Source organism: Limulus polyphemus, unplaced genomic scaffold (assembly GCF_000517525.1).
Source record: "Limulus polyphemus unplaced genomic scaffold, Limulus_polyphemus-2.1.2 Scaffold1649, whole genome shotgun sequence".
NCBI lineage: Eukaryota > Metazoa > Arthropoda > Merostomata > Xiphosura > Limulidae > Limulus > Limulus polyphemus.
In genome coordinates this window covers 172,889-190,868 of record NW_013667259.1, presented here as the reverse complement: position 1 = coordinate 190,868, position 17,980 = coordinate 172,889, and the positions used below count along the sequence as shown (strand labels likewise).

Sequence of the window (17,980 nt, the reverse complement as noted above, 5' to 3'; positions counted from 1 at the left end):
CTTTATCAACCTTAAGACTTAATAAAAAAATTGATATTTGCATATGAAAGCATTGAAATGTTTACTGATAATCTGCCAAATTTCATTAACGTTTGCTTACTAATTTAAAAAGTATAACATGAAAACTATAACAGCACAAAATAGTTACGAGGTTGATCCCAGGGATGGAGCCTGTGCTGAAAGAGTTAATAACCTATTTAATTTGTTTGAGTATTTTTTTAAATAAATTCTTAGGTGCAAGTTAAATGGTTGTTTGTGGGCTTTTTTACTTATTTTTTCTTTTCTTCTAACTGAAACCAGTAAAGCATGGGTTATCCACAACTGTATTTTTTGATACTTTGAGTTAGGAGCCGACTGTGTTAGTTGTTAAGTGGTTTGCAGCAAATGTAAATTAATTAGAGTCACTAAGTTATTTATGCTAATACTTGCATCATTTTTCATTAACACCCTATTCCATGTTTCTGTCTTGCGAATTTCATTGTCGCAAGTAATTAATTATTTTAGTTCTTACAATAGTGGTATTGGAGGTACGTAAATTGGAAGTTTTGAAATCCATATCTACAAATGTAGAGTAGTGATCTATAATATTGGTTTTAAATATAATAGCTTTTGTCTTATTGTTCATGGAACCATTATTAATAATATGGTTGATACACGACTTCAGATTATCACAGACCCTAGTAGGAGTATTTACGTATAAGACATATTTATTTTCTACCAACATATTTAAGTAATCATTCTGAACCACTTCATGGTCATCTTTAACATTATCATAAATACTTACATTAATATATTCTATAATTATACATTTGAAATTAAGATACTTATTACTTCATGAAGATCTTTGACAAATATATTTATTATTCCATTTGGGGAACAATAATATAGTGCTATTATTTTTGCTTACCATTCCTTTACATGTACAACCAAACAGTTACATTTAGTAAATTGTGTTTCTTCTATTTTGATTTGTGAATTTAAACTGTCTTTAATTTAAATCATTATTCCACTATTTTGTTTAAATTTAATAAGGTTCCAGTTGCAGTATATCCTGGAATATTAAATAAGTGAATTGGCAAGTTATCTAACCACGCTTCTGTTAGTATTATTACATCAAAATTTATTTTTATTTCTGTTAGCAACAAAATAAATTCATCATAGTTTTTCATTAAGCTTTTAATATTCATGTGAAATATGGTAGAATATTTTAATAATATTTTACAAAATTGATTAAAGTAGCAAATATTATTAGTTTCATAGTTTCAACTATATTAAAATATTCTAAATTATTTAGGACTTCCATACATACATACATACATACATACTATACATAGAAAAATAATTACCTTTTATATTACAATTTTTAATTAAGTTGTTTGTTGTTCTGTTCTCTCCTGTGCCTGCCTTTCATCTAGAAGTTTTAAGTCAGCATGGGACCTAATTTGAAGTATTTTCTCCCCCTCTGCACACCTCACCATTATCATGCCTTCCCGAATCCACACAAACTTGAAACCCATGTTCTTGGCCAACTGTTTTGTTTCAAATAATAGTTTCTTTAATTAAGGAGCCAGATTCTCATATATAAAGACTTGTGTGTCTGGAAAAATGAAAAGGATGTCCTTAGCAGATAATCCTTTGTCTTTGACAGCCTTAGACCATTGCTATTTTTTCAGCCGGCTAAGTAGGTGTGCTACGATTAACGGCGGACATAAGGGGGTTGTACGATTTCACATGGTGGGCCATTTGAATGTCACTTGGTCCTACTTTTAGGTCTGATGCTAACCCAACTTGCCTGACGATCTCTACACGGTCTTCTTTCACAGTGACTGGAATGCCTACAATTTCAATTCTACTTCTTTGCTCCAGGAGTAGCATTATATCCTCTAAGCTCTCTACCTTTTTCTTTAACATGCTATTTTCTACTTCTATTTTCCCTACCTTTTGCTCTAAATTCACACTTGATGTTTGTATCTGGTCCAAAGTTACCTTAAAATCATCAATTAGTCCAGAAAACACTTGTACTGAATTTTCAACTTCTGAAAACTTTGTGTCCATATTCACTATTGTTGTCTTTATATCTTTGATTCCCTCTGTCATATCCTTAAAATCTTTATTACTTACAGCTTGACACCCCTCCTTCCATGTTTGGCAAATCCAGTTAGCTTTCCTTGCACCAAGTTTCACTAAATTCTTCACCATTTTGATATGAGTATATTTTGCATGAAAGTATTCAAAACAGTCCATGCATTGTATTATTTTTTGGGGGTTTTTAAACTCGTTTTCACACAAACAACACTTTGACACAGCATTCATGATAAATTTAATTTTCAGAAAAAGTACAGTGTTCTTACCAACGGTATTTAGGTGCGGTGGAAAAAAAAAATTTCTTAGACCATAGCAACTATCACAAGTATAAACTGAAAAAAAAAAGCAATTTGTTTAGAACATTATAATAATAAACTATAAACAAATGAACACATAAAAAGTACATAGAACCCACACGATTTTAGGTAATTGTTTGATAAATAATCCCGTACTTTGATTAAAAGTAGATACATGAAACTGTAACTTTCATAGCATGCCTGTATCTGTACCTTTGATTACCACATTGATGTATATGTATATATTATTGCTATTTACAAATAAGTTCTTAAATTTCAGTTATTTTTCTCAAAACATAAAACAATAAATAAAGAAATATAGAAAACAATAATCTCTACTAGTTATGATGGTAAAGAAGTTTGTACTCCTTGCTGTACCTTGCATACTAAGCCTTACCAAATTGCACATATGGAGGATGTAAAACAAAATACCTTTTTTAGGTGTTATATATGCATTTTGAAATAAGAATGACGAATTACCCTACCAATATCACAGAATTCCACTATAATTTATCAGGCTTACTAACTAAACTAAACCAAAAAAAATATTGTTTTTCAAACAACATTTTCACTTTATCCTTCCTTCTGAGATTTGAGACAAAAAATAATCTTGAAAACTTTCCACTTTCAAGTCACGAGAAAATTACATAGGGGACATTTTGAGCTTTTGATTTGTTATACACACGTCACTGGGCAAAGTAGGTGTACGTAAGAAAGTATTTCCAAAAATGGAAGAAGTGGGCAGGGCCACTGTGTTTAATTTGATAAATGTAGTAATATCTCAGCAAATATTAAAGATAGGAGGTTCTTATTTTATATTCTAGCTTGTCAATATCAGTAATTCGAATTTTTAATTTATAAGAATCTATAGGCTTTCTATTTGGACATTACAAACCAAAGCTGCATTCAGCATACAATGTGGCACATAAAAACTGCCCCCCAGTGGCACAGTGGTATGTCAGTGGACTTACAACGCTAGAAACCGGGTTTCGATACCCGTGGTGAGCAGAGCACAGATAGCCCATTGTGCAGCTTTGTGCTTAACTTAAAAAACAAAAACAAACATAAAAACTGATATTTAGGATTTTTTTTATATTTACTTTTAGAATAAAGAAATTAACTAATGAAGATTACTAAAATTTGAATTATAATCTACAATTTGATACCAAAGTTATTGACATACATTCATAAAATAGTTCAATAAATTTTGAATGTAAGTCTACAAATGGGTTGACATGCCCTTTGACACCTGACCATAGAAAGACCCGTCGTGATAGGGTTAAGCAGAACAAAAGGACACAGTTCTATTAGATCTCCATTGGGGGACCTGACAGTTATGTAGTCAAAGTGGATTGCTATGAATCCACTTTTTTCAGCCATCTATTGCATGAAAATGCTATTGATTTTTAGTTGTGGCTGGAAATGTGAACTTTTGGTATGTGAAACTTCATCTAATTCAAATCCTTCTTTATTATATTCCTAATAATTCTGTCTAGTTTCATCTCAATGTTGTTTGAGTCAGAGAGCATTGGTTCTGATTGGCTTGGGGTGGAGTTTGGAAGCCCATTACTCTCCTAATTGCCCTACTGTGCTGGTTTTTCTGTTTTCATGGAGAACTATGAAGAATCTTTTAATTGAAATGTTGTAGAAACCAGATCTATGCAGTTTTTATGTGTAGGACAGATACCTGTCAATTAAATGATCATAGTTCTAAAACTAACATTTCAAGGGAAGTTTCCATCATCAATAAATGTCCCTCAACTGAGTAAGGTTTGGTTTATTTATGGGAAAAATTAGGCATGTCATCTTTGTTCAGATTTTAATTAAGGGAACTGTTTGCATTAAAGGAATCAGTTGAAATCACCAGGTAACATTCTAATGACATTTCGCATATTTCAATATCTTAATATTATTTTTGTTTTTCATTTGTACGTTAAAATGAAAACTCAGTTCATATTTGAAACAATCATATGAAATTGATATCGTCAATATTAAAATTTTATTTGTTACATTAGGCAGCTAAGGTTCATAATAATAATTTTTTTGTTGGTTTTTCTGTGTTATGTAATTTATGTTAAGGGTTAAAAACATTCTAATATGTGAATACAACAGTGGAATAGCATTGTAGCTGTTTCAAGTAAAGATAGGGTTTGCTTTCACAATATGGTGTTGCATTAATTTTAGTCTTTTTTTTTGTCAGACTTTGTACTTTCGTGATAGGGAGGGTTTTGTTGCACAAAGTTCTAGCATGACTTCTAGTTAAATATTTAGTATCTAAATTCTACATCAACTTGTGTTGGCAGCACTTAAATTTTTGTGTATAACTTTCTTAGTATTTTATTTTGTTGCAGCAAAAACTGAGAAAGCCAGAAAATATTTTAGATTTGGACTTGCTAATTACATCTCCAGGAGTGCTTCAAAATCTTGTGCAAGCTAGTAAGTTAATCCAATGACTACTGTCTACTAATTTTTTTAGTAGTTAACATCGATCTCATTATATTTCTTTCCAAAAATAAAACTAGTGAATGAAATTGTTTAAAGTTTGACATGAATCTTCCTAAAAGTATGTAGTTTGAGAAGAATGAAACATTTAATTTTGAATTTTTCTACTACTTATAATAAAAAATTCGTTATTTAATGTAGTTATTTTGCACTCGGACACTGAGTAGCTCACTTGCAAGGTGATTTTGATATGAAGTATAAAAATACTATTTTTTTATCTTACAGTTTTCTTGTTTCATTTTTATAATCTCTAAAATCTCATAAATGAATAACAAAAGTTTTTAAGGTAAATATTTATATTTTATTTTCCATTTTAGTCAACATACAGTGCAACTAAATGTTTAAAACTAACAAATGGAAATATGTACATACCTTTCAACTCTTTGTAGAACTTTCCTAGAATATTTGTTATTTTCTTATTTAAGTAGTTTCACATCTTTATTTTCTCACTCATTGTGTATTTTTAATTTTCCTTTCAAGTTCTTCATCTATTATCATTTATTCTCATATGTCAACTGATAGCCGCAGGGCTTTATAAAGGTATTTTGGGAGACTCTCCACAGAGACTCGTTATTGAAACAAGATGGTGCTTATACATACCATCTTGTTTAGAATTTTTCACAATTCAGGTAACAAGTTAAACTTATAAAAATCATTAAACTATTCAAATATGATTTTCAAAACACACACACACAATACATAATTAACTAAAATATAAAAGTAAGACCTGTCTTTCTAACTATAGCATATTTAGGTAAGAAATCACTGTAAATGCTATAGTCAATCGAGCAGACAACAATACAAATGGCAGTTACATGTACAGAGTGCCAATTTCAAATTAACAGTTGGTAGAGTACATTTTAAATGGAGTTCTTTCTAGCAACCATGTACACTTGTGCATTGTCGTTGTAGATTTCAAGGCAAGGAATAAAAGGTGTGCGTGGCAACCATTAAGGGTTGGAAAATGTGTTTCTCTTTCCTAGTGAATGAACACAGTTGTGGGACATTGGATATCACGTAACTAGCATCTACATACTCATGTACATTGCCATCTTATTTTGCTAAGAGTGAACCTCTGCTAATGTCAAGATTTTTCAAGTCGCTTTGATCATGTGACATGAAAACTGCAGTTTAAGTATTTTTTTTTTAAGTTTTCTTTTGAAACAAAGTAACTTAAACTTAGGTAACATAAATATTCAATTATAACATTATAATGTTAATTTCATTGATAAATGTATTGATAGTTAAGTGGTTTAATTAAATTTGGAATGTAATGCAGTACCATATGCAGACAGAATTTTAAAAATAGTGCTGGGGGCAGTAGGGTTACAAATATAAAACATTTTATGTACTGTATATTCAGGACCTTGAGTTTAATGAGATTAAAAGGCCATGGAATTTTTTACATAATTCACATATTAATGCATAATCAGTGGTTAACTACATAATCATAATATAAATTTCTATAGTTAGTAAAGTCAAATCTGGGTCATGTTACTAGGTGTATAATTTTTGACTCAGTTATCAGGCAGACAGTAGTACTGCCTATATAGAGATTTCTTGGATTGTTCATCAAAATAGTATTTTAAATATCTCAATAGGTCATCAGAACATTACAGTACTTCCTTTTATAACAATATCTGTGTAATTATTGAGTCACAAGTTCTGGGAATATCATAATAAGAAGTTTGAATTCCTTGTCCTTCTTTCTTCTGCTTCTTTTTTTATTACATGCTAACTCAAAACCAAAACAATGGTGCCAACCAATTTCACTGAGGTGACATAGCTTCAAACAGAGTATCAACTTTTAAATTGTAAACAATGTTGTCATTCTCCCTTGAAGTTAGCTTTCTCACAGAAATTTGGTGTTCCTTTAAAAAGCTTAACTACAGTATAAAATAGGAATTACCAATCAATAATAGATACACAATATATATTACAGTAGGAACCTCATTTTATTTAGAACTTGCTTATAAATAAAACCTTCCTATGTCTGTTGAAACACTGCATTAAAAAAATAAGCAAACAACTAAAGAAAAGCTTTTCAAAAAAGGAAGTAAATGTAGGGATGGCCAATATCAATCATTCAAAAACAATGCAAACAAGACAGTATGGATGGCACTTGCATCATCCATACAAAATAGCACAGGCAAGAATTAACATATAGCAATATATATATATATAACTATTCAATCACAATTTAATTTATCCTATTTTTGTCTGTTAACATTTTACTACACTGTGTTATTATGTGGGGATGATGCAAATGCCATCCCTGCTATCATGTTTGCATTGTTTTTGAAGGATTAATATTAGCCATCCCTACATTTACTTTTTTGAAATGTTTTTCTTTACTTGTGGCATACTTTATTACTTGGCAAGTTGTGCCTGCTGGACAGAGTTTAAGACTGTCAAAAGACTTTTAAAAGTCTAAAAGTGTGTTTGTTGTCACTATTTCATAAAAATTAAAATTGTTAAATTGCTGTTAAAGGTAGAATTGCATTAATTATGTCTTAACATCCTCTTTAATGTTGTTTTTACCCTCCAGCACAGATTGGTCATTTTACATGAGCTTGAAAATCATGATGATTTACATACTGGAAATCTGAATTTACTAAGTGTATCTTCATGAAATTTGACATCTTTTAGTAATCATTACAAATCTGTTGTTTAATGAATTATTCATAATAACAAATTTTTTCTATGAGTTTTCATACAAGGTAATTTTAATCTTTCATATTTCATTTTCTTAACCTCTAGAACCTTCTAAATGAATATCAAAAGTTTTTTAAGGTAAAAGTTTATATTTTATCTGTTATTTTCTTTATCCCAACAATACTTTTTTTCTTCTTCTTTAAATGAATTATTTGTTGCCACATCTTCAATTTTATTATCTTCAGAATTTGAACTTGTTATCTTTTCACATCTAATTTAATTTTATAATTTTATTGATTGGCTTCTATTAATTTCTCTTTTTTATACCTGAAGAGGGACACATTACATTAGTAGTTTTCCTCATGCTTACATATGCATGCATACAGCTTTGGATTCATGCACTTGTAGTTACTGAAGCTTACTGTTTTTTCTCTAAGCCTTTGTTGATAGAAAAATTAATCTACCTTTCAAATATATATTTTAAAACATAAATAATACATAATAATACATTCTATTTTAGTGTCCAAAAACAGTTATAATTTAACTGGTTTTCTAGTTAAGCTTTATAACATAAAAATCGTTATACAAACTAAAAGAGGAGATTTCAGAACATAGACATGCCCTGTGATACACAGAAATTAAGATAAATAATTATTTTGTATATGTTTTTTTGAAATTAAAGCTTAAATAATACAGAAATTTGATTTATATATTATACTCTGTTACTTATTTTTTAAAATATGTTAATAATCAAGTTTTGTAAGTTTTTAATGCAACTCTGAAACTGTATAAATGTCATACGCAGAAATGCCAGGCCAGCGATTAAAGAGTTAAGTTTTTTTACTTTGTATAATTGTTGCATAATCATAAATTTTGTAGCATAAATTCAAATTTTTGTTGCATAATTTCAAATTTTTGTTGCATAATTTTAAGTTTTTAGTGCTCACACACACATATATATAGGCTCTGTATATTTTTATCTGGCTGTGAAACATTATCACTGATATCTCAAGTATTTTCTTTGTCTGTTGAAGAGGTTAACTCTTGATTTCTTTAAGACACTAACAGTTGTAAATCTATTGTATTATTGAATATTGAAGGTATTGCTCTGTATTACAGCCTTCTTTTTATCATTTTACCCTTTTTAAGTATTTGTTAGGTTTAATATTAAGTGTTGATAATGGTACAGTTTTTGGGGAAATGTCTGATGTTTATTGATATATATTCTTACCATATGAAGAGATCTGATTTCGTTGTGAATTAAATTATGTGTTTCAAATAAGCTTTTTTTGTCATTGTAGAAATCTGCAAGGTGGGCTTGATAGACCATGTGGTCATAGATGAAGCTGACACAATGCTTGATGATAGCTTTAACGAATCACTTCAGAGGTTTCTACGGAAGATTCCTGTAAGTGCTGTATGTAGTTTCTTTATTGAAATCTGTGTGAGTACTACTGTCACTCTTGCTTCCTTCAAACAAGATATTGATACATGATATACATTCCTTTACTATTATGTTGATTCTGTAATGCTCACCTTCAGCTGTGGGGAACCAACATAGGATAGTTATTATCATTACTATGAAAGATCATGCTTAATGATATATGTATATATATCTTTAAGCAAATTATAAAAATTAAACAGTATTTAACTGGTTTAGTTCATGTATTGTTATTATAATTTGAGTATTTACACTGACTGGCTACTGTATTAGATCTTCCTCAAACATATTTGTAGAACATTTATTTATATAAACAAAACATGGTTAGTCATGTGATCACCTAAGCCACATAAATGCACGTTTGTAGTTTTATGATGATTACTCTACATGAAAAGCAGGGATCTGTAAGACTTTCAAAGGGGCATCCTATTGGATATTCATCTAGCAGGAAAGTCATTTTTAAAAATCATTTCCTTGACAACCTGTTTAAAGACATTGCTACTACTGATAAGCTAATTGCCAATCAAAAGGGAATTAGGTTTGCCAGTATAAAAAACAGTGAATGGAGTAATAATTAGTTTGTTTGACTTGCAAAATGCATCAGACTATGTTCCAATTGACCTACTTGTTAAACAACCATCAAGATTTGACTCTTCAACCATACCATATGAAAACTTTTTTTGAGTCCTTTTTAACTTACAATATAGTAACTTAAATTAATTTAGGTTTCTGCAAATAATATTATGCCAGTGCAGCTAATTAACTGTTATATAGCAGCATTACAACCAGTCTGTAAACTGCTTATCTGAGATACTAGTGGGAAAGCACAGCTTCAGTGGTACTTAGAATGCAAATTACAGACATTGAATAAAAATATGTAAGTTAAGCTGTGATAAATCATGTTTTGCCGTATTCTGTACTGACAGAAGAGTATAAATATAGAAAAAAACACTTAACCTTTCTTGTTCTGTTCCAATAATGTACCTATCAGAGATGAGGTAAAGAAGTGGGTATAGTTTTCACAGTATGAATTAGGTCTTTGCTTCCTTTAAAATAGTATCCAGAGTATACTTTAAGGACTTGTTTTTTTTTTCTAGATGACAAAGCAATGAAATTGGTTTAAAGAGCATGTTAGTAACTTTACTTGTTTTCCTTGCCAAGCACATTGCTTGATCTTGGTCCCAATAAACATTTTTTGGGGAAAAACTTGATTGTTGCACTTTCCATCATAATTCTTTGTTATCATCTTTGAAGCCATTCCAGATCATACTTGTTCACAAATGGACTATAGTCAAACAAGACCTCCTCAAGCATTTTGTGGGTTCTTTGCTTAGCTAAGTCTAAGCTATTATGACAATGAGAGATAAACGTAATAGGTATAGATTCAAGTAATATGGCTTTGTTTTCAGATGTAGTTTCATTATTCCCTGAAGACATTATTGAACTTTAGTAAAGCAAAGAAACGGGTCATTCAATTTCTGAAAAGTACTAGATGAGTTTCTTTTTTTATAGTACACTGTAAATTTCCAGTTAGTACAAAATTCTCTAAAACTGTACTTTTTTCACTCTTATTCCTATTTTTTTGTTTGAAACTTCTATTATTATGAACATGTAATTCTCAGTTTCTCATTTAAATACATGAAATTCCTATATTTTTTCATGATGGAAAAAATATTCTAGAGAGACATGAATAAATATAATTTGATACATTTGACTTTAAGATAAAACACAACCAAGTATAATTTTTACTAAATGTATGTGATAGTAAAGAATCTTACTCCGAAAAATTGCTTATCGGGTAGAGATAAACAAAACTATACAACACTGAAAATTAACCTTATCAAAGAATGCCAATTAATTTAAATAATATTTTCTTAAATCAGATTTTGAAATCCCAAAGGCTGCAACTTGATATTTGGCACTTTTGTAGTATCTATATTGACTTGCTAAAACAACAGTGCTTTGCACAAGTGAATTCCAGACTAATATTATTTGAAGTGTTAGGAAACACAATCTTTTTATGTTTCTCAAGTTATTCAAAATTGGTTTTTGTATATGTATTTTTCAGTTTCAAGAAGGTAATCCAAAAAACTCAGAGTCAGGGAACTATACAGGAGCACAGTTGGTGTTAGTCGGTGCTACTCTACCTCAGAATGTTGTAGATGTGTTTGATAGGATCATAGATGTGAATTCTTTAGTCAACGTATCTACAAATCAGCTGCATCGGATTTTACCACATGTCCCTCAGAAGTTTCTCAGAATGTCTACTCCTCAAAAAGCAGGTATGAATTTGTAGCTGAAAGTAGATTTTTGTGCTTTTTTTTTCAATATGTGATGCTGCGTGATAGACTGGCTAACTAAAACCTCAACAAAAGTTGAATAATGCAGAATTAATTATATGAACAGTTGCCCTTACTTTATAATTATGGCCTTTTAATGAATATTATAGCTTTTCAGAAATTTAAACAGAAAAAGTTTTATGTTAATGAATGATAATTTTATTATCATGGATGTGAAATAGTGCAATTCTCAAACCTCTGTTTTGTTTTGTGCTAAAATTTTAGTATACTTTCTTAAACCATGTTTATATTGGATTAGTCTTCATTTACAAAGTGTTATTTATTTTATATTTAATTATCATACTGCAAAGAAAGTACTGTTTTTGTCATACCATAGCTTTTAAAATCCTTATAAACTTTTAGTATTTTTTGTATGTTTTACAACATACAATTTAATTACTTAAAATATCCTTTAAAGATTACAAAATTGAAAATTGATTTGACTAATTAGACCATACCCTATAATTTACATTGACTATTTCTCAATAATGCTTTCCACTTTTGCTCTTTGCATTTTGTTATCTAAACAATTGTGTTGTACAAGTTATGTAACTCAAAAACTTCATTGTAATAAACCTTTATTTGTTGGATATTTTGAATATTGTCAAAATCCACCCCACCACACACATTTTTTAAATGCTTTTCCTGTGTGAATTCAACATATAGTGATTTCTTTTTATTCTTTAAAACCTGTTATGTCTTGTAAATAGCATTAACCCTTCTAATACGGGTGGGTGGATTCCACCAAGCTCGTATTCCCAACAGTAACAAAAAGCAGTTATTTTTAAAATGGACACGTATATCTTCATGAAATTGTGCAGATTATCAGTAAACAGTGCAGATTTTTTAATTAAGTTTTAACATTTTTTTAATTAATTATTTGCTCGTACATTTTATATTTTCGAATATTTACAATCCAACATGGGAAGTAATTTTTATTTTATAATAAAAATTACTTTTATCCATCAGAAATGTGTCAACTTTCACAAGCAAAATCCCCATAACCTCCTAATATCCTCCAAATAATTATCAAACTTTTTTTTTTCCCTAGAAAAAAAAATATATTTTATCTGTTAATTTCACTATTGTATCTTTATCTTTGTATGGGTTTGGTCGATTATACCGACTTCGTAACCACCATACAAAAAAAGAGAAATAGATATAAATTAAGCAGCTTAAATATCGTAACATTTTAGTTATATAAAGTTTTATCCCTTTTTATTTTATTGACCTTTTAGCAGTGTCTGAATAACATTACAGAAGTTGAATGATGCGGCACATGTTACTATATCCAATAATATAAAACTGGCCTTTACAAAGTGACTGTTTTGGCTGTGCTCTATTGGACCAGTATTTTGTAAAATATGCATATACATTATTACTATTTACAAATAAGTTCTTAAATTTCAGTTACTTTTCTAAAAGCATAGAACAGTAGATATAGAAGTATAGAAAACAATTGTCTCTTCTAGCTACGAACTTTGTACTTGTTTGCAGCTTGCTGTAATTTGCTAAGCCTAATCAAATTTTGCATGGTGGGGAATGTTATTACTATTTACAAATAAGTTCTTAAATTTCAGTTACTTTTCTTAGAACATATAACAGTAAATATAGAAGTATAGAAAACAATTGTGTCTTCTAGTTACGAACTTTTTACTTGTTTGCAGCTTGCTGTAATTTGCTAAGCCTAATCAAATTTTGCATGGTGGGGAATGTAAAACAAAAATGATTATTTTTAAGGTTTTATATATGCATTTTGAAATAACATAAAATCATAAATTTATATATAAGTACCATAGAATTCCTCTATAATTTATCAGGCTTGGTAGCTAAGCTGTATTTGGATCTAAAAAATATGATATTTCAAGCTCAATAATATTTTACCTTGCCACTTGAAATCTACCATGAAAAGAAAACATTTCTTACTTAAATACTTTGCAGACGCTCAGAGTGTTTGATTCGTTAAATCTAGCATTATCTTGGCAAATAGAAATTATAGGAGGTTCTTATTTTATATTCTAGCTTGTCAATGTCAGTAATTTGAGTTCCTAATTTCTAAGAAACTATAGATTTTTTATTTGGACATCATAAACATCTAACCTGAACCAATGTTACATTCAGTATGCCATGTAACACAAAAATAGATATTTAGGTTTTTTTTAATATTTACTTTTAAATTAAGAAATTAACTAATGTATAATACTAAAATTTGAATTATAATCTCCAATTTGATACCAAACTTATTGAATTGATATACATTCATAAAATAGTAATTCAATATAATTTTGAATGTATGTCTACTAACATGATGACATGGCCTTTGATCCATGACCATAGGAAGACCCATCTCGGTAGGATTAATAGCATGTTTCCGATACAGTACATTACCTCCTCTCACATAAATAACTATTCTAGTTCAGTGCTGCCCTCTATATGCAAATTTTTTTCCCACATGCCACGAAACTCTCACCCATCTGGAATTGACTGATTCCAATGTGTTTTGCGTGCAAGTCATCATGCAACAACCCTCTACCAATAACAGTATGACAATCTCTCTTGATGCAATCTCTCTATTCAATTTTACCAAAATATCACATCTCGTTTGGCAGTACTCATGTTGTAATGTTTAGTTTGTGCTCTCTTTAAGTGGAATTATTTATATTTCTACCCAGTTACGGAACTGATTGCTTCATTACAAAAACGTTTTATTTCATTCTGCCAACACAGTTGTGTTTGGTTATTCATTTTGCATTATGAATTCTACGTTATCACCTCTGAGGTTATATGTTCTTATCATTCCGAGGATGTTACTGCGTTTTGGGTTGTTCATGTCAATTTGATTTTGAGTGAGATGGTTTACATTTCACAGACATCTTTTCAGTGCCAGATGTCGGGTTCCAGAATCAATTGATCAATTTCTCACATTGTTATCATATGCCTGTTATTGGGTCAGGGGGTACGAGATTCCCTCCGATCTCATGAACTTGAGGTGAACAGGGTATGGTCTTCTTTCTTATCCCCATCTGATGGCTGGGTTTTGGAATGTAGTTGACTTTCTGCCTGTATGATCCTCTTTCCTACCCCCACATGGATATCAGTTCCCATTGGCTTGGGTTTTGGATTGTAGTCGACTTGGCGGTGTTATGATTTTCTACCCCCACATGAATGTTGGTTTCCGGTAGCCGAGTTTTGGATTGTAGTTGACTTACCAACGGTATGATCCTCATCCTACCCCCGCAAGGATTTCTGTTTCTGGCGGGCTGAGTTTTGGATGTAGTTGACTTGCTGTGTATGGTCCGTCGCACCCTAGACATTCTGCACCCTCTATTCAATTCTACCAAACTGTCACTTCAAGTTTTGACAGAAAATGGAAGCACCAAATTTTCAGTGGGGAGGAAGTGTGGGAAATTCGAGTGGAGGTAAATACCTATCAGAAATGCATTTTCAGTATGGGAAAATTATAACTTTTGTGAATTAGCATTACCATATTTTTAGATAAAGTTTCCAACCTTTTAATTTCAGATTTTATTTTTATGCAGGAATGTTGTTAGAGCTTGTTAAAGCTGACTTCAATAAAAGACGCCCTGTCATGATATTTAGCAACAAATCACCTACTTGCGACTGGGTTTCTTTATTTCTTAATGAAAATGGAGTCCCAACTGTCAACTTACATGGGGAAGTTCTTGCCAAGGTAGGAGTTTAGTTTTACAAAATCATTGGTAAGATTGGAATTGTACTGGAGACTGGTGACAGTAAACCACATCATATCTGTAATTTTTTTAATAGTACATAAACTGTTTTCATCCTAACAAAAGTGAGGTTTTTATGGATTAATTTCAGTTGTTTACTTGGTGTAAAAACATATTCTCTGTTGTTGTTGTTTCTTCTATAGTAAGATTAAGTTTGAAGGACTTGAGACTAAAAAACAGAATTAATTCTACTTGTATGCATATTTCTACTGCTTGACATGGGCTGTTCAGAACCACAGTTAGTTCATTTACATTAATATGGTTGTACATAGGTTGAAATTTTTTTTTCTTTCACTTGTAGACGTGAATACATAAGAAATGCTTGTAACATAGTATTTAACCTTGATACACATGATAGATTCAGGTTATTCTTAAATGTACCAAGAGCCTTTATAAGATTACTGAATCTGTTTAGAATTCTCTGGACTTGTTAAAAAATAGTAAAAATGGAATATTTTCTGTTTAACATAACTTATGAATATTGTTGTGCTGTTATTTCTTTTATTATAATAATAATAACTTTAATGAAAGTTTTCCTTTCAAAGCTAAATAACATTTTAGAAATGTCGTGAATTTTACATTTCATTATGTATTTCTTTGCTCAGTGTTGCTTCAAACATGAAAGTTCCTTTTACTCTTTCAGACCAGAGATATGCATTTCAGGAAGTTTCAGGATGGAGAAGTAAATGTTCTGTCATGTACTGACCTTGGATCTCGAGGACTAGATACAATTAATGTTAGTTTACTGTTCCTGTAGAATCAATTTCTACTATTTAATGACTATTGAGATATTTTGTTAAAAGAATTATTAACATTTTAAATTAATTCTTTATCAGTGTACTTGTAAAAAATCTTAAACTTTAAAAAATGTATAAAATAAAAATAATAATCTTTAGATATCATCTGGGTAGGTTTGTCAAAAAGAAAAGTTCAAATGCATAGTTATCTGTATGTTTGTAGATCTAGTTATGACATTAGAGACAGTAGTTATATTTAAGTTGTAGTAAAAGCTGGAAAAAGTTTGTCAGTGTGTACACTAATCTTACTCATACAGTGTGTGGTTTCTCAACAGATATTCAATTTTAAGAACTTGCAAACATGTAAAAACTTTTATCATGAAAAAAGTAGCAAATAAACTTTTATCAATATTTGTTTAGTTAAACTTATAGTATTTGGTATCTTAGTTATTTGTGTTTCATGATATGTTGTGATAAAATTCACATAAGTAAATTTTAGAATGATAAAACACTGATAGACTGTAAAATAGAATTTCATATTATTATAATTTATCCAGCCATTAGTTATAGTCAACCATAAAAACTTATATTTTGCATTTTCTTAGACCACTAAGTTATTGCTGATAAAATGTTCTTTAGTGAAGAAACTGTATTTGGATGAGAATTTTATTCTAGAGAATGAGTATTACCAGGCACTTTTAAATTTGTATTAATAAAATTTTCTGTGATTTACTTATAACATTACTAAGTTTTAACTTTTTTGAAAAAATAGGTGTTAACTCTCAACACAGGCTAGGTCAGTTTGACCGATCACGTGACCTCTTTGTACTCGTTTATAGTCTTTATAGATTTAATACTTCTAAATTTCAATATAGTGTGTATATATTAAAATTTGGCAGTCCTTCACTTAACATTATAAGTCTTTCACGTACAAAAAAATCAAATTTTTTAGTGAAGTATTTTTAATAAACTAAAATGAAAATTTGTCCATGAATATATTGTGTATTGGTTTTGAATAGTTCAAGTGCAAAGTAATTTTCATGTTAAAATTAAAAATACTTTTACTCATCTCAAAAATCTTAAAATTCCCTAAAACATCCTAAATACATTTCAAACGTTTGTTTTCAGCAACACATTATATTTCATTTGTTATTTTCTCTACCCTACCCCTATACCAACCTCATAACCACAAAAAAAATCGAAATAAATCTAAATTACCCTTTTTTTTTCTTTCTAGAATGACTTCAAATTGAAACATGAAACTACATTCGTTTATCCTAAGTAGCTTTAGCTCTTTCAGCATGGGCTCAGTCCCTGGGACTGACTTCAGAACCATTTTGTCCTTGTTATAGTTTTCATGCTATAACTTTTAAATTAGTAAGCAAATGTTAGCGATGTTTGGCAGATTATCAGTAAACATTACAATCTACAAAATATCTAATTTTTTTTATTAAGTCTTAAGGAACCACTATAAAAAAATTAGGAAATAAATATAAATTATGCCTCTGTCATTCTAGAATGAACACAGATTATAACACAAAAACATAAATGATTAGACTATATAGCTTAAATCTCATAACATCATACATTTATATATATTTATTATTTTTATTATATTGACCTTTCAGCCGTGCCTGGCTAACAATACAGAAGTTACAATTAAGCGGCTCATGTGCACTCGTATTACTGTATCAAATAACATTAAACTGATCTTTGGTCTATACAAAGTAAGTTATCTTGGCTATGCTTTAGTAGACTAGTATTTTGTGAAATACAACCACATTTCAATTATTCTACATTATATATGTATATAGATTATTGTTATTTTGAAATAAGTTCTTAAACTTATTTTTCTTAAAACATAGAACAGTAACTAAAGAAGTAAAGCAAACAATTATTTTTTTAGTTACAACCTTTGTACTCAGTTGCTGCTGGATGTAGGTTGCTAAGCCTTTATAACCTTTGCACGTGGAGGATATGAAACAAAATTTTTTTTTAGGTTTTATATATATATTTGAATAACTAAAAAAAATCATAAATTACTACACCAATACCATAGAATTCCACTATAATTTATCAAGCTTAGTAACTAAGATGTATTTTAGTCTAAAAAAATATAGAAATTTCGAGCAGATTAAAGACACTCCCTACCTTGTTGAAATATTGGTTACAAAAG

The 17,980-nt window shown here is 29.8% G+C and overlaps 1 protein-coding gene across 11 annotated transcripts in view; it reads left to right on the top strand.

The window, feature by feature from the left end:
• LOC106464426 (probable ATP-dependent RNA helicase DDX28) overlaps positions 1 to 17,980 on the top strand; it is a 98,288-nt gene that overhangs the window by 63,929 nt on the left and 16,379 nt on the right. For all 11 annotated transcript variants that reach the window (XM_022392138.1, XM_022392140.1, XM_013924565.2 and 8 more), the window contains 5 exons: positions 4,733 to 4,817; positions 8,840 to 8,946; positions 11,048 to 11,261; positions 14,858 to 15,009; positions 15,711 to 15,803. In XM_022392138.1, coding sequence (XP_022247846.1) covers positions 4,733 to 4,817; positions 8,840 to 8,946; positions 11,048 to 11,261; positions 14,858 to 15,009; positions 15,711 to 15,803 — 651 coding nt within the window. The remainder of the gene's footprint in view (positions 1 to 4,732; positions 4,818 to 8,839; positions 8,947 to 11,047; positions 11,262 to 14,857; positions 15,010 to 15,710; positions 15,804 to 17,980) is intronic.